This window comes from Salvelinus alpinus, chromosome 28 (genome assembly GCF_045679555.1).
Source record: "Salvelinus alpinus chromosome 28, SLU_Salpinus.1, whole genome shotgun sequence".
Classification (NCBI taxonomy): domain Eukaryota; kingdom Metazoa; phylum Chordata; class Actinopteri; order Salmoniformes; family Salmonidae; genus Salvelinus; species Salvelinus alpinus.
In genome coordinates this window covers 31,735,113-31,760,760 of record NC_092113.1, presented here as the reverse complement: position 1 = coordinate 31,760,760, position 25,648 = coordinate 31,735,113, and the positions used below count along the sequence as shown (strand labels likewise).

Here is a 25,648-nt window from a genome sequence, read left to right as displayed (position 1 = left end):
AGAGATGGCCTATTTTGAAATTAGATATGCCTAACTTGATGTTTGAGGGTGTTAAAAATCGAACATTTTCTTGAGACGATATGTATGGGCATAGGCAGAAATTGCTATTGGAGGATGCATTTTATAATGATATTCAATAGGCTACATCTGTCAGTACAAACTTTGAGAAACTATGACATAATTTACATTTTATCGTGTGTGTGTGTGTGTGTGTGGGGGGGGGGGGGGGTTCTGAGCAATGTTGCCTCTCTGCCACGCAACTCCCCTTTGACTGCTGAGTTTTCCCTGTTCGTTTTCCCTGTATCAGCGTTTTCCTTTACTGTGACAGTTGTGATCGAATCAACTAATACTGGCCACTTTCATACCAAAACGAAATATGCAAGAGATTTTGCTGTAGGCAGAACGTATCTGAGTAGGATTCTATTGCACCCATACTCTACATAGACCTGTGCAGCATAACCAATCAGAGCTGCACTAGGCCTATATGCAAATAGACCATTGCCATATATGGATCTTTGCCATTTACTTTGAACTGGACTATGTTTACAGCTGTGATGCTGAGTAGATGTGCTTGTTTTGAAATCAAAGCAAGAGCTGCATGTACCCACATCCACATTTTGTTCATATCCTTTGCTAGTTAGTGAGTTATTAGCCCAGTTATAGATCATTTGTAGTCAGTAATAGGGGAATGATTGCTTCCTACAAGAGCACAAAACGTGTACGTACATTTCTAAATATCTTTGAAAAGTGAGTCAAGTAGAGAAAGCTTTTTTTGTCTTAAAGGGGCAGTGTTGTATTTTGAGACAGACTTGAATAAGCTAAGTTGCCAATGGGCAGAAGGTAGCATCATTTGTTTGATTCTATGTAATAATGATATGGAAATAATAATGCATTTTATTTTGTAAAGTGATTTCTTGCATTACACAACACAAAAACATTTTCAGTCACCTCCTTATCTGTAGGATAAGTCTCATGGAATGTACAGTCGTGGCCAAAAGTTTTGAGATTGACACAAATATTAATTTTCACAAAGTCTGCTGCCTCAGTTTGTATGATGGCAATTTGCATATACTCCAGAATGTTATGAAGAGTGATCAGATGAATTACAATTAATTGCAAAGTCACTCTTTGCCATGCAAATGAACTGAATCCCCCAAGAACATTTCCACTGTATTTCAGCCCTGCCACAAAAGGACCAGCTGACATCATGTCAGTGATTCTCTCGTTAACACAGGTGTGAGTGTTGACGAGGACAAAGTTGGAGATCACTCTGTCATGCTGATTGAGTTCGAATAACAGACTGGAAGCTTCAAAATGAGGGTGGTGCTTGGAATCATTGTTCTTCCTCTGTCAATCATGGTTACCTGCAAGGAAATACGTGTCGTCATCATTGCTTTGCACAAAAAGGGCTTCACAGGCAAGGATATAAATGCCAGTAAGATTGCACCTAAATCAACCATTTATCGGATCATCAAGAACTTCAAGGAGAGCGGTTCAATAGTTGTGAAGAAGGCTTCAGGGCGCCCAAGAAAGTCCAGCAAGCGCCAAGACCATCTCTTAAAGTTGATTCAGCTGCGGGATTGAGGAACCACCAGTACAGAGCTTGCTCAGGAATGGCAGCAGGCAGGTGTGAGTGCATCTGCACGTACAGTGAGGCGAAGACTTTTGGAGGATGGCCTGGTGTCAAGAAGGGCAGCAAAGAAGCCACTTCTCTCCAGGAAAAACATCAGGGACAGACTGATATTCTGCAAAAGGTACAGGGATTGGACTGCTGAGGATTGGGGTAAAGTTATTTTATCTGATGTATCCCCTTTCGATTGTTTGGGGCATCCGGAAAAAAGCTTGTCCGGAGAAGACAAGGTGAGCGCTACCATCAGTCCTGTGTCATGCCAACAGTAAAGCATCCAGAGACAATTCATGTGTGGGGTTGCTTCTCAGCCAAGGGAGTAGGCTCACTCACAATTTTGCCAAAGAACACGGCCATGAATAAAGAATAGTACCAACACATCCTACGCAACTTCTCCCAACCATCCAGGAACAGTTTGATGACGAGCAACACCTTTTCCAGCATGATGGAGCACCTTGCCATAAGGCAAAAGTGATAACTAAGTGGCTTGGGGAACAAAACATCGATATTTTGGATCCATGGCCAGGAAACTCCCCAGACCTTAATCCCATTGAGAACTTGTGGTCAATCCTCAAGAGGCGGGTAGACAAACAAAACCCCACAAATTCTGACAAACTCCAAGCATTGATTATGCAAGAATGGGCTGCCTTCAGTCAGGATGTGGCCCAGAAGTTAATTGACAGCATGCCAGGGCAGATTGCAGGTGTCTTGAAAAAGAAGGGTCGACACTGCAAATATTGACTCTTTGCATCAACTTCATGTAATTGTCAATAAAAGCCTTTGACACTTATGAAATGTTTGTAATTATACTTCAGTATTCCATAGTAACATCTGACAAAATGGAAATTAATATTTGTGTCATTCTCAAAACTTTTGGCCACGACTGTAGGCCTACATTGAACACCACACATTGGCTGCTAATGTAGGCTGAATGATAGAACAGCTATTTCCATGTTAAAATGTTATGGGATGCATTTTCTCCATAATTTGTTATGGGGACACCTACATTATGATCAAATAGCCACAGTAGCCCACTTGGCCAAGGTTAAAACTGTACTTTAAAGTGGGTACATCCTGTTTACAGAATTTTCAGAACTTTGAAGTTTGCGCTCAAGAACATTGGTGCTGACCATTTTTGTTTATGTTTTACATTTTTAAATGTAACCTTTATTTAACTAGCCAAGTCAGTTAAGAACAAATTCTTATTTACAATGACGGCCTACAGCGGCCAAACCTGGATGACGTGCGCCACCCTATGGAACACCCAATCACAGCCGGTTGTGATACAGCCTGGATTCGACAAGGGAGTCTGTAGTGACGCCTACTAGCACTGAGATGCAGTGCCTTAGACCTCTGCGCCACTCAAGAGTCCGCGTAGGCTACAATATCCTGTGAATGTCTTGCAAAATCATCCTATTGTCCCGCATTTTGGGTATTTTAAGCGTGGTCACCCTAGACCACACCCCAGCTCAATCCTAACCCTAGCCTCAACCCTAACCCTACTTTCATGTCCACAACCCGGTTCCACCCTAACTCTCGCCTCAACCCTAACCATAACCCAAACCCTAGTTTTATCTCCACAGCCTGGTTCAACCCTAGCCTTTACCCTAACCCTACCCCTAGCTTCATGTCCACAACCCGGTCCAACCCTAACCCCTGTCTCAACCACAAACCTAGCTCTAGCTTCAGCTCCAAACCCCGGCTCAACCCTAACCCTAACCCCAGGCAAGCTGTTGCATTCCAACAGAGTAGTTGGTTGATGATTTCTGTTACTCTCACTCAGCTGCCATTCCAACAGAGTAGTTGGTTGATGCTTTCTGTTTCTGTCACTCAGCTGCCATTTACTTTGATTCCCATCCTCACTTTCACCAGTTTGTCATCCTTCATGACTGAATTTGCCAATGGATTGTAAGTATACTGTGAATATGCTGAAAACGATACAATTTTTGCTACATTAAATGGTATATTTTAAAGAACATCATATGATAATATGAGAAGATTAAACGTACAATTTTTTTGATACGAATGATTTCCGTTGCAATCACCATTCTTTCAGATTTTGGAAGATTGGGGAGGAGTTGTGATCCTGCTGGTGTGTTGTATCAACATGTACTTTGTGGTCATCTATGTAACCGTTTTGGACAGCGTGTGGCTATACGTGCTGGCTGTTTTTCTTTGCATAGGATATTTGGGATTTGTAGGTTACCTGGTAAGTATTTCTTTTAGTTTAGGCTGTTTATTTATTACTGATAGCTTTGTGTGGTCATTTTTAAAGGTTTTTCACTCTTTGATTTCTATGTCGTGCGATGCATACCAAACTAAAATGGTAATATAGAGGACCATTTTAATCTTCAACCACTGAGTCAGTTATTAACCATTTGACAAACTTTGCATGAGGACAGTTATATGTGTGGGAATGCCCTCCTGACAGTAGAATGATTATTAATTGTACTGAATCTCTCACACCCCTTTCTCCCCTCTGTCTCTCAGTTCCTTTCTCCCTCTCTCTAGGTGTCGTTTAGTCTGATAGCATTAGGGGTGTCCTGTCTGGATGTCACCAGCAGGGTCAGGAACGACACCACAGTTCTGATACAGCAGGTGTGTGTGTGTGTGTGTGTGTGTGTGTGTGTGTGTGTGTGTGTGTGTGTGTGTGTGTGTGTGTGTGTGTGTGTGTGTGTGTGTGTGTGTGTGTGTGTGTGTGTGTGTGTGTGTGTGTGTGTGTGTGTGTGTGTGTGTGTGTGTGTGTGTGTGTGTGTGTGTGTGTGTGTGTGTGTGTGTGTGGCTATGCGAGAATCCTTGGGATATTTTTACGTTAATTGACATATTAATGGTAATAGGACTTGCTTTGGGATGAATCTAGAAAATGATTGTGAAATGGTACTGTAAATGTCAATATATTATTTATTCACTTAGTGACTGAATTACATCTTGAAATGGTTAACTCAAATAGATTCTCCTATTTGTATGTATGTGGTGGTCAATGAGATCTACCATAGAAAAATGGTAAATGGTTTCATAATGTAGGTGCTTGACAGAAGCCTAGCATTCCTCAACTCCTGAAACTACTTTTCCGTCATTGACCATCACATAAACATTAGGGCCATCTATTTGATGTGCTATGAGATCAGTGTTTGCCCTCTACCTGTTTGTTTGTCTTGTCTGTATAATCTTTAAAAATATCTAATAAAAAAAACTTGATTACATTTTTGTATCGTACAGTCTGTACAGGAGCACCTTCAGGTAACCTGGTGGGTAGGAGCTTCGGGCCAGTAACCGAAAGGTTGCTGGATCGAATCCCAGAGCTGACAATCTGTCGTTCTGCCCCTGAGCAAGGCAGTTAACCCACTATTCCCTGGGCACCGATGACGTGGTTGTCGATAAAGGCAGCCCCCCGCACCTCTCTAATTCAGAGGTGTTGCGTTAAATGCAGAAGACATTTCAGTTGAATGCATTCAGTTGTACAAGTGACAAGATATCTCCCTTTCCAAATATCACCTTCAAGGCTCATTGCATAGCCTCACAGCACAGGTTTCATAATGCACGTGCTTGGCAGAAGCCTAGCATTCCTCCACTCTGCCACAGGGAGGCACTGTTGACTAAAACTCATGGTAATGTTTAAAAGTACCAGACTACCAGTACTGTAGTCTGAACAACAAACATTCAATGCCATGAGTTTTTACATTTTGTGAAAGTGCATCACTTTATTTTTATTTGTAGATCCACCATGTTCATCTTATTTCACCTCAAATATAAGTCTTGATTGCTTCTGGATCCAATTGCTACCATGTATAGCTAATGTTGTTGATTGGAATTCTTATGCTAGTATGCACAATTATGTCATTACATTTCCTGTAGAAGACTGGTAGAGTCATTGTTATAAGAGTTTAGCATATTTCAGTCCTCAAGTGCCGTGCTGTGACTATGAAATAGAGCGCCAAACAGGTTTTCTTTGCATTGTGGTGGTTGGGAACGTTTTCCTGTCATTGAGGCAGCAGCCTTATGTAAGGAGGAGGGAGTTTTTGTTTTTCTCTATGAGCCAATCTTTCCCTGCATAGGCCTCTCTAACAGCCTGTCCAGCAGGCCCCTTTCCTGGAAACATAGCCCAGCAGAGGCCACTAAGGGGCAGGGGAGGGAGGAGGGAGGGGAGGGGAGGTGGGCTTCCAGCAAATCACATGATCCTAGACCTAAAGTCCCAGTCCTACATAAAGCTCAGATGTGATCTCCATAGTCGCCATAGCCAAGTATGGAGGGGGCAGACATTGAACATGTATGCTAGATTTACAGAGTCTGATTGGAGATACAGTTGAAGTCGGAAGTTTACATACACCTTAGCCAAATACATTTCAACTCAGTTTTTCACAATTTCTGACATTTAATCCTAGTATAAATTCTCTGTCTTAGGTCAGTTAGGATCACCACTTTATTTTAAGAATGTGAAATGCCAGAATAATAGTAGAGAGTATGATTTATTTAAGCTTTTATTTCTTTCATCACATTCCCAGTGAGTCAGAGGTTTACATACACTCAATTAGTATTTGGTAGCATTGCCTTTAAATTGTTTAACTTGGGTCAAACGTTTCGGGTAGCCTTCCACAAGCTTCCCACAATAAGTTGGGTGAATTTTGGCCCATTCCTCCTGACAGATCTGGTGTAGCTGAGTCAGGTTTGTAGGCCTCCTTGCTAGCACACGCTTTTTCAGTTCTGCCCACAAATTTTCCATAGGATTGAGGTCAGGGCTTTGTGATGGCCACTCCAATACCTTGACTTTGTTGTCCTTAAGCCATTTTGCCACAACTTTGGAAGTATGCTTGGGGTCATTGTCCATTTGAAAGACACATTTGCAACCAAGCTTTAACTTCCTGACTGATGTCTTGAGATATTGCTTCAATATATCCACATAATTTTCATGCGTCATGATGCCATCTATTTTGTGAAGTGCACCAGTCCCTCCTGCAGCAAAGCACCCCCACAACATGATGCTGCCACCCCCGTTCTTCGGCTTCGCAAGCCTCCCCCTTTCTCCTCCAAACATAACGATGGTCATTATGGCCAAACAGTTCTATTTTTGTTTCATCAGACCAGAGGACATTTCCCATGTGCAATTGCAAACCGTAGCCTGGCTTTTTTATGGCGGTTTTGGAGCAGTGGCTTCTTCCTTGCTGAGCGGCCTTTCAGGTTATGTTGATATAGGACTCGTTTTACTGTGGATATAAATGCTTTTGTACCTGTTTTCTCCCAGCATCTTCACAAGGTCCTTTGCTGTTGTTCTGGGATTGATTTGCACCTTTCGCACCAAAGTACGTTCATCTCTAGGAGACAGAACGCGCCTCCTTCCTGAGCGGTATGACGGCTGCGTGGTCCCATGGTGTTTATACTTGCGTACTATTGTTTGTACAGATGAACGTGGTACCTTCAGGCATTTGGAAATTGCTCCCAAGGATGAACCAGACTTGTGGAGATCAACAAAAAAAAAATCTGAGGTCTTGGCTGATTTCTTTTCATTTTCCCATGATGTCAAGCAAAGAAGCACTGAGTTTGAAGGTAGGCCTTGAAATACATCCACAGGTACACCTCCAATTGACTCAAATGATGTCAGTTAGCCTATCAGAAGCTTCTAAAGCCATGACATAATTTTCTGGAATTTTCCAAGCTGTTTAAAGGCACAGTCAACTTAGTGTATGTAAACTTCTGACCCACTGGAATTGTGATACAGTGAATTATAAGTGAAACAATCTGTCTGTAAACAATTGTTGGAAAAATTACTTGTGTCATGCGCAACGTAGATGTCCTAAACGATTTGCCAAAACTATAGTTTGTTAACAAGAAATTTGTGGTGGTTGAAAAACGAGTTTTAATGACTCCACCTTAAGTGTATGTAAACTTCCGACTTCAACTGTATGTAATATGGTTAATTACATTTTTAGGTTAATGTTTAATTTAAACAGTGTATTCTCAAATTAATATTGTGTTGTTATTGTGTTATATTTAATTTTTTTGAAACAGAATTTAATAAGATGAAGTTTGATGGTGAATAGATAATTATCTGCACATTTGTATTGTTTTGTACAAAGATTGATGGATCCGGATTCTCTGACCTTGCTCTTTTCAGATAACTAAGATTGGAACTAAAGAATAAGATAGGACATTTGAAATTACTTTGTCTAATTATTTATTTAAAAAAAGCTTTGCTTGAAACTTCTCATCATGTTTATAACACAATTTTATAACATAAAATGTTCAACTCAATTATCTTTCAGTGATTATTTGGGAAATCAATTGCTGCTGTGCTGTTTTGCAACATCATGTAGGCTACTTGTATATTAGTTGCAGTATACGTGTAACACCACAATGGTTAATTTGTAATCTACATAATTTGACTTAATATTAATAATAAAAACACATGATTTAAAGCAATGTCGCATGATGATTTGAATTACTCTTCGCATTTTCTTCATTGTCCTTAATCCTCTCTCCCTACTCCACTTCTAATGTTTGTTTGGTGAATTTTTGTCAGGTCTCACCAAGTTGTGTAGTTTGTTTCCCACAGGTAGAACACTACTCTCTTTCACTAGTTAACAATTGGGTTTCATCTTTTGAAATGAAGATGCCAAATTGATAGATACACTACTGCTGCTAAAAATGGAAACGATAGCATGTCATCTGAGTGTTTAAACCTGAGCTCTTCCATTACTGGACACCGAACAGTAACTTATCCCTGTTGCGCCCTTGTGTGTCACTTTGCAATTCATAGTCAAAACAGGGCCTCAGCATCAGCTGTCCTTCTCTCTCTTTCTCCATCTTTCTAGTTCTCTCTTTCTCAGTCCCTCTCTCTGTCTCTCTCTTTCTCAGTCCCTCTCTCTGAGTCTCTCTCTTTCTCAGTCCATTTCTATGTCTCTCTCTGTCTCTCTCTCTTTGTCACTCACTCCCTCTCTGTCTCTCTCTCTTTCTCAGTCCCTTTCTCTCTCTCTCAGCTCTTATAGCTCGGAGGAATGCAAAGACAACATGACCAGGAGAGAGACACTTTAAAGACAGACAGACGAGAAGCACCACCAGAAAACAAGCACAGAGAAAATATTTCAAGTTTAATTTGTGTCATCAGAGGCCTCATTTTCTACTTTGAGCCTCATGACATTTTCCAGGTCATCCAGTTGATGCTAATTTGACATACATTCACAATGCATCTGTGTTGCTGTGTAAAAACAGTCCGAAAGCAGGAATGCAAACAGCTGTGCCATTCTTGTTTATGCTTTAGTTTTGTGGTTGACGTTTTGATCCGGATCTATGGTCCTGGCAGTAGGGCCCCAGAGTTTATCTCTCTCTGCTCCAGTGTTGTTAGTTGGGTTAGTCATAAAGAAACAACATCTTCCGCCTTTTGCGTCCTCTGCTCAGTGCTCCTGTTAGAATACACAGGTTGGCTTCCAAAACATGCCGCACCCAAAAGAGATGCAGAATTCCCAAATTCCCAACCAAAAGAGATGCAGAATTCCCAAATTCCCAACCAAAAGAAATGCAGAATTCCCTGATGTATGTCCCTCTCTCTGTGTGCATGTCCATAAGCATTTCATCAATGTGTTATCTTATTTCCATTCATTTCCGGTCACAGTATACACCTGCCTCACATCACACAGTCAGTCAGAGCGCTCAGCCCTTACTGCACTACAGGTGTGTTCTGAAATTCACCCTCTGTTGCTGTTGAAGGTGTTATTGTTACACATTATTTCAGCGTCAAAAGCATTTAAAAATGATAAGAAACACATTTGTTCATCCATTTCAGTGTGTTCTGTGGAGCTGGTGAAATGTATTTTTAGACAACAATCAAAAATAGAAACTGCACCTCAGGAGGTACAGTGCATTCGGAAAGTATTCAGACCCTTCACTTTTTCCACATTTTGTTACGTTACAGCCTTATTCTAAAATGGATGTAATTATTTTTCCCCTCATCAATCTACACACAATACCCCATAATGACAAAGTGAAAAAAGTTTTTTTTTCTTTTTTTCGGAAATGTATTAAAAATAAAAAACAGAAATACTTTATTTACGTAAATATTCAGACACTTTGCAATGAGACTCGAAATTGAGCTCAGGTGCATCCTGTTTCCATTGATCATCCTTGAGATGTTTCTACAGCTTGATTGGAGTCCACCTGTGGTGAATTCAATTGATTGAACATGATTTGGAAAGGCACACACCTGTCTATATAAGGTCCCACAGCTGATAGTGCATGTCAGAGCAAAAACCAAGCCATGAAGTCAAAGGAATTGTCCACAAAGCTTTGTAACAAGATTGTGTCGAGGCACAGATCTGGGGAAGGTTACCAACAAATGTATGCAGCATTGAAGGTCCCCAAGAACACAGTGGCTTCCATCATTCTTCAATTTAAGAAGTTTGGTACCACCAAGACTCTTCCTAGAGCTGGCTACCTGGCCAAACTGAGCAATCGGTGGAGAAGGTCCTTGGTCAGGGAGGTGACCAAGAACTCGATGGCCAATCTGACAGAGCTCCAGAGTTCCTCTGTGGAGATGGGAGAACCTTCCAGAAGGACAACCATCTCTGCAGCACTCCACCAATCAGGCCTTTAAGGTAGAGTGGCCAGACGGAAGCCTCTCCTCAGTAAAAGGCACATGACAGCCCACTTGGAGTGTGCCACCTAAAGGACTCTCAGACCATGAGAAACAAGATTTATGCTGCAGGGAGTTTTTTTCAGCGGTAGGGACTGGGAGACTACTCAAGATCGAGGGAAAGATGAACAAAGCAAGGTACATAGAGATCCTTGACGAAAACTTGCTCCAGTACACTCAGTACCTCAGACTGGGGCGAAGTTTCACCTTCCAACAGGACAACGACCCTAAGCACACAGCCAAGACAACGCAGGAGTGGCTTCGGGACAAGTCTCTGAATGTCGTTGAGTTGCTCAGCCAGAGCCCAGACTTGAACCCGATCAAACATCTCTGGAGAGACCTGAAAATAGCTGTGCAGTGACGCTCCACATCCAACCTGACAGAGCATGAGAGGATCTGCAGAGAAGAATGGGAGAAGCTCCCCAAATACATTTGTGCCAAGCTTGTAGCGTCATACCCAACAAGACTTGAGGCTGTAATCGCTGCCAAAGGAGCTTCAACAAAGCACTGAGTAAAGGGTCTGAATACTTATGTAAATGTGATATTTCAGTTTTTGCTTAGCATAGATTGGTGAGGGAAACAAAAATGTAATCAATTTTAGAATAAGGCTGTAAAGTAACAAAATGTGGAAAAAGTGAAGGGGTCTGAATACTTTTTGAATGCACTGTATGTGATGTGTGTAGCTACCTCTTCCTTCATCTGTATATGATGAAGTGTTGTCATGTTGGAGTGCTGGAAAATTACAACAAATCAACTAAACAGATTACCATTAGTTATGGTGGACATAAACATTATATTTAGCAAAAAATGAATATTTATTTGTAAGGAAACAATCATATACTGTGGATAAACTTGAATGCTTAAGTTCGAAGTGCTGTTTTTTTCTTAGTCATTACTGCAATTACTGAAGTCCTGTGTCTCAATTAACTAAAGATGTATAATATTATCAATGACAATATCAATAAAAACATTATTATTATAATGATGATATATTGAAGAAAAAAATTGCTTGATTTACTAATACAATTTATTACAATCATAAATGCACACTCAGTCGTAACAAAAACAGCTCTGGAACATATTTTGGTGTGGAGTGTGCAGAATGGAGAGGAATGCCTTTGCAACTCCCACTTTCCAAAGATCCAATCCGAAACGAGAAACGGTTTCAAGGCGCCCTTGGTGTTCCATTCGAAGAAAAACAAAGCCCCGGAAAAAAAAAATACATCTCACATTTAAAATCGAATTATATTTATAACCAATTCTCTATTTGAGAAATATGTCCGCCGATGTAATCTGTTTTCTTTTCCTCCTCTCGGTAATATCAATTTGACGGTGTTGTTTATCTGTAGTAAGGGGAACTTGAAACCGCCCCTTGCCCCATTTCCTCGGTTGTTTTTCTTCTTTCGCCTGTATTCTCCATGTTGTTGGAGCGAAAAGTGAGGTCTTCGCAGAGACAGGAAGGGGCCGTTCGGTTCCGAAATATACTAGCGATAAAGTAAACCGAGACGCGCAGCCGAGGAAAACATATCCAAGCGCCCTGCCCCTCCCAGAAGAAGCAAGAAATAAAGAAGCATTGTTGGTGATGAATTGTAGCGTCTTCCATATCCAACAAAGCCACGGATGACAGTTATCAGGGCAATCATTTAGTAACTTGTCAATATAACCTAATGAAGGCTGCTTATCTCTGTTTGGGGAACGGATTGGATTTTGAGGGCTCTGTGCTTGTCAGATGGAAAGTTCTATCATCACTCAAGTGCAAAAAGAAGACATTCAATTGTCACCGAAAACAGGTAAGAATATGATATGCTCCGGTTTTTATTGTTTGTTCTGATTAAACATGGGTTTAACTAGAAGGGTAAAGGTTAGTTTGATTTGGAGGAGTTTCGTTAAGTAATCAAATGCAAGCACTCTAACGTTGATTCAAACATGTTCCCAGCGCGTCCATTTGACAGTTCCAACGTCGCGGATATTGCGCGCGACATTCTAGAGCTCACTGTTCTTATTGACGGTCGGATATGTACACATTGGGTTAATCTTGAATATAAATAGACTACGTTGAATATCAATATTATATTTCATGATGATTCAAGCCGCCACATGCAACTGATGCTGAACATGGATTGGTTTTCAAAGGTATTATGGAACACCTGCATAATTGGAAGGGGAAAACCCCTCTGGTACAAACACATTTTTGACAATGTAAGAGTAAAGGCTATTTGAAAAACTGTATCGCATTACATGTCTTTTGTCATCACGAATTCAAGGTTGCCAATAATATTCAGTCACTGTTTGTTGCCTACTGTAAACAATTCAAATCAATATTTATTTGCCATTTTACATGATTGGACTTTCAAGACCAATCAAATGATTCAGTTGTTGATGCTACAGTATTTCTATCGATCAAAACAAGGCTACAACATCCAATACCAAATTATTATTAGCCAATAATTATAATTTCATTAATTGACAGACGAATAATTTTGCGTGTAAAATGTTCAACCAAACCACCCCAAATATAGCCTACCCTGTGTTTTTTAATTTAGGATATATCTCTCCAGCTGTTGTATGTCGCCGTTCCATATATTACTGTCACATATGTCTCTAGGCAGCCATACACACAGCACAGCCATGTCTTGTTTTTGTTCGCAGGCTCAGGCTGGAGACACATCAAGGCAGATCAATGCGCGCCAGTGTGGCACGCTATCCTAATTATATTATAAAAATACCACATCACAGGCCTATACAATACAACGATTGGCAGGTGTATGATATACAATTTGCTGTTGGAAATTAAACCAACAACGGTTGCGGATGAGAAACATAACCGTAGAAATGCCAGGTGCCGCGGTCGATATTGACAGTGGAATGCACAAGCACAACCCTCAGCACACGCCCTCCGCCGCCCATTGTAAAGCGCGGTTTCAAAGAATCTTTGTTTTCATGCTTCAGGCAGTCTGGTTTGAATTGGAGGGTAGGGTACTGCTGTATGGTTATGGTTGATTTGCTGCTCCTATGTTTGCTCAACTGATACAAATCTATTTGATTATTATAGATAGTTTTTTTTCTCATTTATTATCATTTTGTTTTGATATATTCAGGAATAGGCTATCCCTCCCTTAAAATGGCTTTTTGGCACTAGCATGTTATGTTTGTGTTTATGAAGGAAATCCACAGCAACAATCATTTTTACAATTACAAGTAAGCTGCTGGGTAATATGCCTATACATGTCAGCCCTAAACGGTTTTGGTAACACTTTATTTGAAGGGTACCTACATAAGGGAGACTTCATAACACATTCATAATGCTTTCATAAACAATACATGAGCATTTCATAGATGCATATGCCAACAACCACATGAATTAGGGATGGGCATTTTACTTTTTTTGACCGTTCAAGTACTCGCATTATTATTTTTTTCCCGAGTACTCCAATGGAAAAAAAGTTTATTTTTAGAACACAAGGCCTGCACTGGAAAAACACATGTGCACATTTATTTATAAGTCTATGCCAACAGTGTGCAACAATGCTTCATTTATCATAACCGTTACAGATAACAAATCCTAATTGCTAAATTGGCATATTCAGTCAATAAAAAATCAAGTGCCATTTAAGATGAATTTATTGAAACCATACTATCAACTGGTCATATTATATTGTGGAACACAATCTTTTAAAAAAGACACACATTTTATTGTAAAAAAAACATGATGTTATATAACAGAATAAAATATATCCGAATATTTTTACCAAATGAAAAAAGTTGCCAGTGCAAGTGATGCGCATCTCGAGTCTGGGAAAGTTATTCTCAAAGAGTGATCATTTGAAACGGGGATCAATTTGGCCAGTTAGAAATCAAAATCTGTCTTCTTTTCGACAGATGTTCAATTTAGTTTATTCTGCCGGTTCTTTGGAATTTTCTAAATGGTTTATCAATTCCACATTGAACACTGCATGGTAATGAATGCTTAATGATTCTGGTGAAAATATGCTCTTTGTCTTTATCAAACTAATGTTTTTGCATATTGTCAGTGTGGAACCTGTCTATGTTAAGGGGGGTTATAGCCTAGGCTAACTAATTCTAAATGGCACTAGCAGTTCGCAAAGTAGCCTAAGCAGAACTAGATGGGACACAGTTATTCCTAATCTGCAGCTCATTGTTGGAATGCATATTTTCCTACATCAATCACCCAGTCCATTTTGAATTTGTGATAAAACTGTCATCATTTGGCAAGGAATATAGCTTGTGTATCCCATCAGTTAGATACATTTTTATAGACAGTTATTTCTATAGGAGCTTGTGTGCACACAGCACGCATGTGTGTAGGGAGCGGTCGGAAGGCAATCGAGTGAATGAGACAAGGAGGGGAAAGAGAATTTAGGGAGAAGAACTATGTGATGCTTGGGTTGGTTTCTTTTTTTGTTGTGCCCCGCAAATGCAGATGTGCAATTGGAACACTAGAGTCAAAGCAAATTTAACGTTGGCTTCAAGACAAAATGTCAAAATTTTTCGGGACAATTCCACTTGCCTGTTTGGGCATCCACAAAGCACAGTCCACCAAATAGTTTTATGTTATTTGAAGAGAATTGATCTCTGGTTCAAGATCAAGCTGTGACGTCCGTTCAAGTACTTAAGCCCATCTCTAACATGAATACTGCAGATTTCAACTTGTGGTTGTTGACAATGACATTACTGAAATGCTAAAGAGCTTCTTTATGAATGTGTTAAGATACTTACAGACGGGTCGTGGTAAGCTCCAAAGGTGTCATAGACTTCAATGGGAGTAGGGCGTGGCGGGTGGCAAAACACAAGCAGTTTTGCAAGCAGTGTGGTTCCTGGTGCTCGCTCCCATGAGCGGGAACGCTGGCCCTGCTCTTGAGGCACCAAAAGATGAAATTAGCTGAAGTCTTGAGCGGCCGATGCACATGGTTGACCAATGAGCAGAGTTCATCTTGTCAACCATTGTTTTAATGACAACATTCGAGCTGGCAACAACCAGGACCGCTGGTCTCTACACACAGTAGGCAGATTTTCTCCCGGTTCAATTGCCGTTTACCGTGGCCCGTCCGTAAGTGCCTTTTAAGTCCTTATGTAGGTACCCTTCAAATAGTGTTACCACAAGTGCTTTAAGTTACATAATTTTTTACCTGTTACCCATGGCATATCTGTTTCCTGTGACCCAGGGAGGGGCTGTCTATTCTATTTATTATATTCTATATGTGTTGAATGATGTCACACAGGCGAGGGCCCAGTGTCCTGTATCTTTTTATATAGATAGACAATGGTTTTTTACAGAAGTGGAATTGGAAAAAATCACTCTATGAACTCACCATGTAAAATCCTATAGAGTTCCTAGAGGAATTAGCCTTTAAACACGTTTACATTTTTACAAGTCAAAATTATTTATCTTGAGTTCCAATAACCAATTCCTTGGTTATGTACACTATATGTACAAAAGTATTTGGCTATTTCAGCCACACCCGTTGCTGACAGGTGTATAAAATCAAGCACACTGCCATGCAATCTCCATAGACAAACATTGGCAGTAGAATGGCCTTACTGAAGAGCTCAGTGACTTTCAACATGGCACCTTCATAGGATGCCACCTTTCCAACAAGTCAGTTCATCAAATTTCTGCCCTACTAGAGCTGCCCCAGTGAACTTTAAGTGCTGTTATTGTGAAGTGGAAATGTCTAGGAGAAACAATGGCTCAGCCGTGAAGTGGTAGGCCACACAAGCTCACAGGACGGGATTACCGAGTGCTTAGGTGTGTAGTGCGTAAAAATCAACTGTCCTCATTTGCAACACTCGCTACCGAATTCTAAACTGCCTCTGGAAGCAACGTCAGCACAAGAACTGTTCGTCGGGGGCTTCATGAAATGGGTTTCCATGGCCGAGCAGCAGCACACAAGCCTAAGATCACCATGCGCAATGCCTAGCGTCAGTTGGAGTGGTGTAAAGCTTGCCGCCATTGGACTCTGGAGCAGTGGAAACGCATTCTCTGGAGAGATGAATCATGCTTCACCATCTGGCAGTCCGACGGACAAATCTGGGTTTGACGGATGCCAGGAGAAAGCTACCTACCCAAATGCATAGTTCCAACTGTAATGTTTGATGGTGGAGGAATAATGGTCTGTGGCAGATTTTTAATGGTTCGTGCTAGACCCCTTAATTCCAGTGAAGGGAAATCTTAAACCTACAGCATACAATGATATTCTAGACGATTCTGTGCTCCCAACTTTGTGGCATCGGTTTGGGGAATGCCCTATCCTGTTTCAGCATGACAATGCCCCCATACACAAAGCAAGGTCCATACAGAAATGGTTTGTCGAGATCGGTGTGGGAGATCTTGACTGGCCTGCACAGGCCAGGCCCTGACCTCAACCCCATCGAACAACTTTGGGATGAATTGGAACGCCGACTGCGAGCCAGGTCCAATCGCCCAACATCAGTGCCTGACCTCACTAATGCTCTTGTGGCTGAATGAAAGTAAGTCCCCTCAGCAATGTTCCAACATCTAGTGGAAAGCCTTCCCAGAAGAGTGGAGGCTGTTATAGCAGCAAAGGGGGGACCCACTCCATATTTGATGCCCATGATTTTGGAATGAGATGTTCGACGAGCAGGTGTCCACATACTTTTGTAGTGTATCATCATGCCAATTGCTGCAGATACCCCCCAAAGATGAAAGGAAGAGACTGATAGAAGGTGGGAAATTAAAAGTTAGTATCAAGGCTTGAGGTTATGAATCAGGAGAGTCTCATAACTAACACTACTTCACAAAATATGACAAGCATGTTGAGTGTTGTCGTGATGTGACTATCATTAATCCGATGACTGTTATTTATTTTATCAAACTGTTTTAATTGATATTCTATTAAATTAATCATTTAACAATTAACTCATTAGGAATTTGGGGCACCACAGGAAAAGTTATTTAACAAGTTACTATCTCCCGACTTAAACTCTAAAGATATACAGATATCTCTTACCTCAATAACAGTCAATTATGAATTATTACCTCATCAGTCTCATTCTGAATGTCGCAATATGCCTGGATCCGCAAGAACCCTATCCCTTTGAATATTCAGTACTACACAAATTGATTTAATCATTTTATTTATTAACTAACTAAATAATAACACAGAATACCATACACACTTACATGAGATAAAAGTCCCTAGTGGACTGACATGGTATGACTGCTTGTTACACAATGGAAAGGGGGTGGGGAAAGATAAAGAGAGTGAACATATCGTACATACAATTGGAAGCTACACTCACGGAAATATGAATACTTTGCACATGAACGACCGCTCATTCGGATAAGAAAGGCAATGTATATATTTACGCGTAGATGTCTTTGTCGTCTCTCTGTTGAAACCACTCGGTCTGTCTATGGGGTGTGGTTCGATGTAAGTCTCTGGTTGTCCACCAGAGGTCACAATCTCCTTATGCTTCTTTGGTCTTGGAGTGTTTGTTAGCATAGATACTTCAGACGTACCTACGGTGGTCAGAGGGATATGTTCTTCCCCCTCGTGTTGAGAGTTAAATGTCCTAGAACCACTTTTACATGCACGGCTGCAGACTGTGAATGTTCTGGTCTAGTCTTTACCTTCTTCACTCGTGTTGAGGGTTTCAGAGCTTCTAACCATTTCGTAATGTGTAGCCACCGCTCCACACTGTCTGGCCTTGTAGTTTTAACCAACCATTTCGAAACGTTCAGCTCACGCTGTCTGTCACGCTGGTCTGATGTAAATTTCGTTAGCGAGTCCTTTTAAGCACTCTGGTCGGAAAGGCGGTTCCATCACATTGACACGAACTCTGAGCTCACTTGTGCGTGGCTACTGACGGCATAATTTTGCATGGGAAAACAATTCTCATTTAGAATGCTAAAATCACATTGCTTTCTTCACAAAACTATTCTCATATTTAATCATCATTTTTTACGTTTAGATGTTAACCTGATATACACAGTGTACAAGTTCTTCAAGTTACAATGTTTCCGTTATAACGTTTTTCCATCCATTTTAATGACATCACAAAATAGACATTAATTTTCCATATTCCATCTCTCATCATTCCCATCATTCGGATGTTGAAATATATTGTCCCAGTGTTCATTGTTTGATGTTGAAGTTTTGGGTGGCCACTCTTCTGTAACACAAATACCAAAACTAGAGACCAGAAAGCAGTTGGTCTGCTGCATTACAATTTACGATCGACGTGAGGTGTCATAAAACCCCCACATCAACCCCCCCCCCCCCCCCCCCCTCGGCTCTGTAGAGCTGATCCACTGTAACCGGATCTTTGGATCCTCACAGGAGAGTCATGACAGTGTTCAGATGTGTGAATCACACTTTTTCTTTTTGAATTCGTTTTTATTAATCCCTTCGATAGCTTTAGTCAGTACAGCCATCTGTGTTTTGTATATCACAGCCATCCATGCATTAGAGTTTTATATGAACTCTCATACTATTACGAGCGGTGCTATGCATATCCAACCAAAGAATAGATGCTATTTGCCTCCTCTGGTGTAACCTTTATGAACTATGACACATTTTTATATTGACTGATCAAAGGGGCTTGGAGCATTGAGGTGTGACTGGCTTCAGCTCGCTCCACTCCAACCAGAGATCTTGTTCCAGGAGAGTCAGTGAAACGGTTGGAATGTTTTCTGTCTGTCTTTTTTTTATACAGCAGAAGTTACTGACTGTGTCCTAAATGACACACTACTCCCTATATAGTGCACTACTTTTAACAAGGGCCCTGTGGGGATTAGGGTGCCATTTGAGACTCAGTCACTGCCTGGTGAAGAGTGTGGGTTTTCCCGCACTCTCAATGATTATATAACATGTACCAACCTCTTCCAGCAGCAGCAGCAACCTCATTAAAGGCAGATTTTTATTTGTGTGTGTTTGTCCAACTGTGCTTGTGTCCATGCGTGCGTGTCTCTGTAGTGTAGAGGGAAGCCTTTTGTGAAGGGAGCACAGAGTTCATTCTACATGTGTGCAGTAACTATGTCTCTCAAAATGGGGGAAATCCTCCTTACTACTTGATGGGAAAATCTTGGGAAATTCACATCATACATTTCCCTAACATCTACAGATGTAGGGTCTTAACTTTAGCCAGTTTGCTACAGCAGGAAAATAATCCTGCAACAAAAAGAAATGTGGATGAAATTCATGGACATTTATGGAAGCGTTGATACATTTTTCGTAAGGGAAAATCATGTCTGAAATGTCAAAGTGAAATTACAAACTTCAAAAGCCTTTTTAAACCTAAAATATTCTCCAAGTTTTAAAGTTCTCCTGCAACAGGGGGATCAAATAAAAATCCTACATCTGTACCTGGATTATAAGAACCTTCATTGCGGGTTGAATCACCATAATGTGTTGGTGAATAGCATTTTCATTTGGGATAAATCCATATATCACTCAGAGTTTTGATCAAAAGCTTGGTTGTGTCATAGGCATACAGCATTCTTCTTTTTTTTGTCTTGTGACAGGCGAGGTGAGCAGATCTTCTCTGAAGAAGCCTAGGAGCTGTAACATCTTCAAAGCACTCTTCTGTTGCCTCAGAGGAGCACAGGATGCCCGAAATCCACCATCACCTTCACAAGATGCCTTGCTGGAGCCACAGGACAATGGGGATGTTGTCAAGGTAACAGAATATATTATTCTCAACATCTCGGCAGCATTGTTGTTGTAATTATCCATATAGAGTGTATGGGCTGTAGTTTACTGTATTTCAACCAAGTGTGGGACTATTATGTAGCCTAAAAAGTGTCCTTTTGATTTTGTTATGTTTGCAAAGCTTGTTTGGACCGCTTAAGCAGATTACAAATGAATAGTTTTAACCACAAAGTTTCACACATTGTAATTTGGCTAGTCTTAGACTTTTTTTTATAGGACATGAATCTTGTGTGTACAGTTTAGCTAAGTATTTTTTAACCCAAACAACTGTCAGGCTTAGCTCAGCTTTCTTTTTATTTTACAACTGTCAACTTCCTCATCAAGTGTTTAACAACTCTGCCATGCATATTACAGGAAAATAATATATTTATATAAGCAGACAATAACTACACAAGTGATTGCTTTCCTATCTTGAGCAATACCCTGTGAGAATTTGTGGGATTATTGCCCGTTGATGTTATAACAGCATGATGCAATATAAAATGGCTGCTGCACCTGTTGTGAACTTGTTGAACACTATAACCATGACTGTTGGCAGATACAGAGTAGTTTAGGTCTGTTCATATTGATCTCCTATGATGATAAGACAGCTGAGTGCCTTGCAATCCACTAAGGCGAAACAGTGGTGCAGTGGGCCTACAAAGAGTGGATAATGTGATGTGCATGTCAGTTCATGTTGGAGACATTAGATATGTACAGTATTTTGTACCTGGTACGTCATAACCGAAGTGTACAGAAGAATGACGAGGTGTGTGTTGCCCACAGGCCACTAGTGAGGCTGTCAGTGTAGTGGCGCTAGCGCCATGTAAAGGCGTCCGCATGCTTCCCATCCCAAACAGTTCCTGCATATATTAAAACAACATTTTGTGATGTTTTGGTCTTCGGCAAGAGTTTATCGGCTGTTTGTGCACACAAAAAGTTTCCCTGACGCAAGCCGAAGCTCAGTAGCCAAAGTATACACCCCTTCGTCGGTAATTGGTCAACAGTAGGAATTCTTCAATTAATTGTTTTGCTGTCATTCAACGAGAAACGATTCGGTTTTCATGCAAATATTTCCAATTGAGATATACTGCACCAAACATCTTAGATGTAAAATTGCGTGACTAAGACCTCCTCGGCAAAAACCGTAAAAATGAATTACATATATCTGGAGTTATCTTAATTCGGACTATATTGAAGAAATGGCTTCGTTATCTCAAGAGGGACAAACAGTACAATTGCCGCTTTTTTTGTTCACATTGCCTAGTGTCCTCCAGGCAGCACTGGAGCAATGAGGAAGCTGTAGCTGTTGTGAAGCATGGGTATTGTTTGGGTCTTTGAATTGAATCTGAAATTCTATTATTACAGTATTATTACACTTTTAGAGCTCTTTTACCCCTACCTACATGTACATTTTACCTCCACTACCTCGTAACCCTGCAGATTAACATGGTACCGGTTGTTAATTTATTGTGTTCGTATTTCCTTTTTTAATTTAGCACATTTTTCTTACTTTTTAACTCTGCATTGTTGGTAAAGGGCTCGTAAGTAAGCATTTCACATTAAAGTCTACACCTGCTGCATTCCGCGCATGTGACATAACATTTTATTTAATTTCAACTGCAGTTATTCCCTGTGCTTGTAGAGTGAAGCACTGTGTTTACTAAGCATAAGAAAAGCCTAGTAAAAAGGGTAAGATGTGGTGTTCTCTGCACAGTCCTGTACTGTACTCTGTAGTACTGGCTGGAGATTGTGCCAGCTATAGTGACCCTGTATGTCCCCTGTTTTCTCCTCCACCACAGCTGTCATCAGGGCCCAGCCTGCTGCCTGAGATGACACCCCAGGACCAGGGGAAGATATGTGTGGTCATAGACCTGGATGAGACACTGGTGCATAGCTCATTCAAGGTAGCTACCGCATTCCCACCCACTCACTGTTACATGTGGTTTTGTAAGGGGTGTTTGTATACAATGCAAAGGTAAAAGAGGACATTTCATGAAATTAATTATAATTTTGAATTACATTTAAAAAAAAATTGAATTGTTTGATTTACGGAATGATTTATAGTTTAGCGTCTAATTTAGGGATTTGATCCTATGTAATTACATACAGTATAACTGTAAAGCCCAGGAGCATCATAACAACAATCTTCCACGGTGTTCCTTCTCTCCTCAGCCTATCAGTAATGCAGATTTCATAGTGCCTGTGGAGATTGAGGGGACCACACACCAGGTAAAATCTCTCATCTGAATATGTTATCGGTGTGCTTGTAGAGGTGGGTGGGTTGGTATTGTGTGTGTGTGTGTGTGTTATGGTCAGTGTTTGCCGAGGTTAAAATGGGATGGGTCTCAGGACAGATGTTTGTTATGGGCGCTGTATGAGCCCTCTACTGGACAAAAGTTTAATGGGAAAGGAAGAAAACAGTTCAATTCAGCTTAGTCAGTTCACCTTTCAGAAGATTTTGCTCACCAATGCAATGCACCAGAGGTAATATTTAAACTCTCTATATTGAAATGTACTGGAATCTGCTGTACATGCAAAACTACATGCAAAACTTGCACTTCAGGTCAACATGAGAACTGTTGTGGTGTTTGGAATTCTTCTCCATGGGCCTCTGCCTGGTTCAAGTAATCCAGGATAGGCTGGTTAACACCTGCACGGCCTATTCTTGATTACTTGTTTCAGGAACCAGCCACCAGCAACTGAGATGGGAACAAAATGGACACAGCAGAGGAAGAAGAGTTCATGTTACCTTCCAAATATTTTCTTCCAGATACTTTATTACTGTTCAATTATAAAGCAATTGCTAAAATACTTCGTAACAAGCAGAAATGTCTGTTGCTACACAGGTAAAAGAGCTACCAAAGCTTCATGCCAGGTGTTTGTTTTCAGGTATACGTGCTGAAGAGGCCGTATGTGGATGAGTTTCTACAACGAATGGGAGAGCTGTTTGAGTGTATTCTGTTCACTGCCAGTCTTGCCAAGGTAAGCTGAAAAGACCTAACGAAACCTTATCTTGTCTTGACATTTAGCCTATTTATTTGTTGTTCTTCATGAAAAAACCTATTGTATTTTAGAAAGTCTTAATACTTTTTTCTCTTTCACAATGCTCCGTAGCCTTTTCCCCATGCACTAGGTGACCTTTGTAGTACCAAAGACTGCTTTGCACATTTGCATATTATGAGCTAGCATACATTCCATAATGTAACCCATAGTTACATTATTAGTAGCTTAGGTGCCTTGATGACACCTTGTTAGTCCTGACCAAACTCCATTTCCTTCTTCCTCTTGCCATTTCCTCCCTTCCCTGATCCTGGTCTTCCTCCTTTTCCCCCTCTTCTTTGCCTGCCCCCAGTATGCAGATCCAGTGACTGACCTGTTGGATCAGTGCGGGGTATTCCGGGCACGGTTGTTCCGGGAGTCCTGTGTGTTCCACCAGGGATGCTACGTCAAAGATCTCAGCCTGCTGGGCCGAGAGCTCCATAAGACCCTCATCCTAGACAACTCTCCTGCCTCCTACATCTTCCACCCAGAGAATGCTGTGAGTTTGAGTTTCATTCAACTTCTGTCAACTCAAATGTGACCTCTTTCAGGATTCAAAGTGATTATTAATAGGATACTAGTTCTGATTCTACTGTATTCTGATTCTATTCTAACCTTATATTCCACTTACCTTTTGGATTTAGTAGTTATATACGACAAGAATATACAGTTGTCAATACTGCAAAGAAAGCATTAGTAAGTGAGTGAATGGTTTCTCTGATGCTCCCTCAGGTTCCTGTGCTGTCCTGGTTTGATGATGTGGAGGATGCTGAGCTGCTCCACCTGCTGCCTGTGCTTGAGGACCTGAGTCAGGCAGAGGATGTCTACACCAGACTGGGGGAGCTACGAGCACCATGATGGAGGGACGCTGCTGATGAGCACTTCATGACATTCTAACGCCTTTTCTCTGACTCTACTGTAGAGTACTACAGTCATTCCAAATGAATATGAATAAAGTGGTTATTTTTTCCAAACCAGAAGCCTGCATGGCCTGATCTGACTCAGGACACTTGTATCTTTGTGCCTTTTTCCTAAACAAACACAAAAAGCAAGCAGCTCAAACTGTTTTTATTGGTATTTTGTAAAAAAACAAACAAAAAAACTTCCAATCTCGCTATGCAATCCTCTTCTGTAATCATGATGAACTACAGTGCTACTTGTTATACGGTTCACACAGTCAAATCCAGAATGCCAACAGAATGTAACCTTACATGTTCCTAGATATATGACCAGTTAGTATATGCTCACATACTAGATGTTTAACTGATACCTATGTAAATATTTGTATTATTTACTGTAAAATGGCCAACAAAGCAAAATGCCACTCCATTTAAGTACTGAATATATTAGAATAAATAATGTCTTCATAAAGTTTGGGAGACTTTATATACATTATATCAATATATTTTTCTGAATACCATTAATAGCATGCATACAGTGATGTTATAAAGCTTTAAAAAGCTACTTGAGTTGATAATTTGGGACCACATTTTTTAAGATTAATTCCTTTATGGTCACTTGAATGCAGACATACTGGATGCATGGCTACTCAGCAAAAGTTTATTATATTGTCGCTCTTAGAATATTTGGTCCAGTCTAACACGTTTTTCTGTTTTTCTTGGAATACTAAATGACAAAATTGCACTTGTTGTTTTATAAGTAAGACTGTGCTAAAAAGTGACAACTGTACCTTTCAAATTCAGTCAGAGACATCATGCACTGCCTGTGCAGATATATGCACCCTAATGCCATGCTGAATGTGGTCAAATACTGTATTAAAAAAAGGATATGTAGTTGTGGTACTCTTAATTCTGAAATGATATGCCTTTTTTTCTTATACATTTTGTGTATTCGTTTGTGTATTATTTGCCCACTACAAGTGAGGGTATAGAAACAACAATATTCAAAACATCTGCCAAATTATAATTTGTGCCTAGAGTTTTTGGATTGTGTAAACAAGTTAATCAAACACCACATATTATTTTCCTCTCAAGAGTGCCTTTCAAACATAACTCTTAACCTTCCAATGCCTCCTTATATCATCATAGATGATACCAACGACATTGGCTTATCCAAAAAGCAATAACCAGGTTCAGGGTGTAGATCAATGACAAATAACTAGCAAAATATGGATAATTTTATGTAGGTACAATCAAGTTTGTTTTTATAATGTTAAATATCCGTTTTTACATGTTGACCACTAAAGAAATGTCCAATCCTAATGAATAACCAAAGCTATCTGGTTGTTGATATTGTGTAGATTACGTTGTCCTCATTGATATTGTTATAATCAAACAAAATAAAGTGTACAAAATGTACATTTTAAATCAGTAACACATATTAGGCCAATGCATTGTTTTTAGTGCTAGGGTAAAAACCAAAATGTGCACCCCTTGGGGTCCTGAGGACAGAGTTTGAGATACAATGTTGCTACTTTCAATAATATTGGACTATTTTTAAAGAAATACATGTATTTTGGAGCCAAACTGGTCAAACGTTACCAAATAAAAGTTTGATTATATTTCCTTGTCGGTGTGTGTTTTTGTGGAATAGTAAATTGTTTTTGTATTAGGAAATTACGATATTTTCATAATTTGGGCTATCTGGCATCCTTAGAACGTCCATACCCTAAACCCTAACTTTAACCATTTTAAATGTCAACTTCGATGCGGGTATGGACGTCCCAAG

The 25,648-nt window shown here is 40.3% G+C and overlaps 1 protein-coding gene across 1 annotated transcript; it reads left to right on the top strand.

The window, feature by feature from the left end:
* The first annotated feature begins 11,430 nt into the window (after window positions 1-11,430).
* On the top strand, window positions 11,431-25,481 carry LOC139557690 (carboxy-terminal domain RNA polymerase II polypeptide A small phosphatase 2-like). Its single transcript, XM_071372788.1, has 7 exons — window positions 11,431-12,037; window positions 19,753-19,907; window positions 21,721-21,825; window positions 22,094-22,150; window positions 22,811-22,903; window positions 23,274-23,459; window positions 23,693-25,481. The coding sequence occupies exons 1-7, from the start codon at window positions 11,977-11,979 to the stop codon at window positions 23,816-23,818; spliced, it is 783 nt and encodes a 260-aa protein (XP_071228889.1). The 5' UTR covers window positions 11,431-11,976; the 3' UTR covers window positions 23,819-25,481.
* The last annotated feature ends 167 nt before the right edge of the window (window positions 25,482-25,648 follow it).

Bases quoted from the DNA above. Each gene is read 5' to 3' on its own strand.
- LOC139557690 (XM_071372788.1), top strand. From the start codon at position 11,977: ATGGAAAGTTCTATCATCACTCAAGTGCAAAAAGAAGACATTCAATTG. The intron at 21,826-22,093 runs GTAGCTACCGCA...TTCTCTCCTCAG, and splicing joins TGGTGCATAGCTCATTCAAG to CCTATCAGTAATGCAGATTT. The intron at 23,460-23,692 runs GTGAGTTTGAGT...ATGCTCCCTCAG, and splicing joins TCTTCCACCCAGAGAATGCT to GTTCCTGTGCTGTCCTGGTT.